We start from the raw sequence: 3,496 nt of genomic DNA on the forward strand, positions 1-3,496 counted from the left end.
CGCCCCTTAATCTGTAAGTTTACACCCACGGCACCGTCACATAGCGACAACGGTGTAGCAGCTCTAATGCTATGACGAAAGTTTGAGCAAAACATGCTAACTGTTCTGTGTTTGGCTGCAGAGACGAGCACAGAACACTGTTTAGAGTCCCAGCCTCAGAGGAGACAACAGAGCAGTGCATTTATTGATTTATTTACTGTATATTGCTGCTGCCACACAGATCTCAAATAAACATGCGATTTATTTCCCAGCTGTTTACCTTCACAGACATAACCCACTGTTTTTGTAACTCATGTGTGTTTTTAACGTAATCTTGTGTGTGAATGAGAACTTAGTTTAGTACTCACATGCTGCGACAGCCGCTTTCTGTGCGTGTGCTTCGGATGTGTGCGCTCAGAAAACCTTATATCTTAAGTAATCCACTCACGGCTCAAAAGTTCTTGCAGTGCTGAAAATTGCGTGCTTACGAATCCTCTCATTATAACACACGAAGTGTAGACATTATGGAAGATTCATTGTGTTATAAGCAACTCTACAAAAAATAATTATGTTAATATTTATAATATCTTCATGCCTTAGTTGCATTTAGCAGATTATAGCTGGATGATTATATAGTTACATTTTGCAAAATAGAAGAAAATCAGGCAGAGATCTGCTGTATAGTGTATAATGCTTTGATTTCAGGAATCAGTCATTTCAATTATAATTACAGCTTAAATGTCAACTATAAAGCAACTCTACAAAAGATAATATAGTGGCATTAAGTTCAATTATTCAGCAATCTCTTTTAATATCTTCAAGTTCAGCTAAATCATATTTATTGCCACAAAATGCACTGTAGAAATGATTCACATCAGGCTTCAGTGCTTCTCGACACAAACATAATTTGCCGTTCCACATGAAAAAATAGTCATGCATTTGGTGATTTTACCAAAACAATTTTAACAATTGTAGAAACAATTTTTACTCAAAACATTGCTAGTAAATTTCACAAACATTTACAAAAAACAGCAAGTAACATTAAATTAAATGTTAATTTTTGAAGTAAAAAAACCCCTGAAATAGTATTTTCTTTTAAAATGCACTAATAATTGTAATAATTTTTACAGTGCAGTGAAAACATACGAAAGTCTTGACATGCATGAATTTATTCCATTAATTTTTTTTCTCTGAATGTCATCTGGTTTTGATTGTCGTTCCAGTGCTGCTCATGCTTTCAAACGTCATGCATATAATCCGATCATTATCGTTTGCACATTCAATGTTTGAACTTTGAGCATCATGTTACGACCCGTGACTCGTGTGCAGTAGCTGAAGCGTGTTCTCGTGACGCAGCACGTGCAACATGCATGTGAGAGCTAAGGCAGATTTGCATGGCACATCAGTCTAAATATGTGCACATCTGCCGCGTGCAGCAGGGGACAAATTTCAAGTATGGGTCCCCAACACAATAACTATATGCTCTTTTACACCTAACCCTTATTTTGCTCTCTCTCTCTCTCTCTCTCTCTCTCTCTCTCTCATAGGTTATAGCTATAACTAGTTTATTTACCCCTTCACAACTTAAGTAAATAATTAGTCAACCTGATGCTGTTCTAAAGCCATATTATGCTACCTTATTTTTTTCAGATCACAAAAGAAGACCTTATAAAAAACTCACACACAAGCGAGTCATTTTGAAACATAAAGACAAATAAAATTCTGTTCTGTTAATCAGTGAAGCTGTCTGCACTGCACAATCAATCTCTTATTTACATCGTATCTACACGTCGTTATAATGAGAGGATTCGCGAGCTTGCAGAACTCAGCACCTGACAAAAATTCAGCGTTTTGAGTGGTGAGCGAACATTTGAGGCTCTCCATAAAAAAATACACACTGCATCGTTTGCCAAATATGTTCCGCCAATATCAGATGGGCCCCTGATTCCCCGGGGCCCTAAGCGGCCGCTTACCTCGCTCATTGGTTAAGTCCGCCCCTAGCCGCGTGTAATGCGTTTAATGTGTGTTTTTTCGCAGTACCCAAAGGACGAGTGACGGGTGACTCTCTGGCTTCCCAGAGTTCCTTGCAGGTGGTGGTTTCCCGCAGGGGGCGTGGCCGGCTGGAGAGCCCGCCCTGTAACCGCTACGCCGGCGATTGGAGCGTTTGTGGGCGGGACTTCCTGTCGAACGACGAGGCGGATTACGACGAGGTGGCAGGCAGCGAGAGCGACGACGACATGGAGGAGCCGAAGAAGAGGGACGTGTGGACGTCTCCTGATGGTTTGTACGTGGACGAGTTTGCGCTCGACTTTGACGCTCCGTTCACGTGCCGACTGAGTCTGAAAGACTTCGACACTCTGATTTCAGATTTGGAGAGAGAGTTAGCCAAACAAATCAACATCTGCCTCTGAAGCGGACTGAATCTGTGCGTGTTCGCGCTCAGCAGATGCATTTTAATACACCGTGTGAAGTTAAAAATAGAGTAACTTCTCGAGAGACATGCGTTCTGTTGCATGTGTAGCATTGACACAAAAGACAACCACAAGTTGCCACAGAAATGCCAACATGAAAATAAATACTGTATTTTCCGGTAAATAAATTGCATCATTAAGAGAAGAAGGAAAAAACATGCAAGTTGCATCTGTGTATAAGTCACATTTTACAATAATGTAAAATTCAGAAATATTGTTTCATAACAGTAAATAAAAGTAAATGTTTACAAACATTATAAAGATATATTGCAGATTAAAAAATAAGAAAAGGTAATTTTTTCTCACAATTCTGACTTTTTTTCTCAAAATATACAAACTCAGAGATATAAACTCAGGAAATATGAGATATAAACTTGTAATTCTGAGAAAAAGAGTCTAGAATAGTGAGATAAAATGCTGCAAATGCCTTTTTTATTTTGCCGCGGAAATAAAATTGTGGAAAAAATAGAATTGTGAGATAAAAATTCAGAGAGAAAAAAGTCAGAATTGTGGGAATTAAGTTGGAATTAAAAATTGGAATTAAGGAACGATAGTAAACAAAAAGTAGAACTGCGAGATATAAACTCAGAATTCAGAGAAAACAGAAACATGTCAAGATATAAACTCAGAATTCAGAGGTTTTTTCCCCTTAAAATTGAAAGTTTATATCTCACAATTCTGAGTTTATATCTGGTAATGTTGAGAATGTTCACAGAACTTGCGAGAAAAAAAATTCAGAATTGTGAGTCGCAATTACCTTTATGTCATTGTGGAAATATGGTAGATTTACTGATTGATAAACAGTTTTTTTTCCCCCCAAAGAATTTTAATTTTGTCATGCAATAAATGTTTTCATTGTTGGGTATTTGTGCCCAATCACAGCGTTTCTATTGCGTTTTGAGAAAACCTTTGATAGCAGCTACTGTAACATAATACCAACAAGCACAAAAACTCAGATTTTTCTTCACTGTACTTCTGAAGGAGAGACGCGTATCGATTATTATAATATGCTATATCATGCATTATAAAACGGAGAGTTCCGGCCC

At 37.9% G+C, this 3,496-nt stretch overlaps 1 protein-coding gene across 1 annotated transcript in view; it reads left to right on the forward strand.

The window, feature by feature from the left end:
• Positions 1–2,605, forward strand: part of LOC107659696 (rho GTPase-activating protein SYDE1-like) — a 30,554-nt gene extending 27,949 nt beyond the window's left edge. The window contains exon 8 of the mRNA XM_016448719.1: positions 2,017–2,605. Within this exon, the coding sequence (XP_016304205.1) occupies positions 2,017–2,390 (374 nt within the window). The 3' untranslated portion in view covers positions 2,391–2,605. The remainder of the gene's footprint in view (positions 1–2,016) is intronic.
• Positions 2,606–3,496: the final 891 nt, after the last annotated feature.

This window comes from Sinocyclocheilus anshuiensis, unplaced genomic scaffold (assembly GCF_001515605.1).
Source record: "Sinocyclocheilus anshuiensis isolate Anshui unplaced genomic scaffold, SAMN03320099.WGS_v1.1 scaffold75, whole genome shotgun sequence".
Classification (NCBI taxonomy): Eukaryota; Metazoa; Chordata; class Actinopteri; order Cypriniformes; family Cyprinidae; genus Sinocyclocheilus; species Sinocyclocheilus anshuiensis.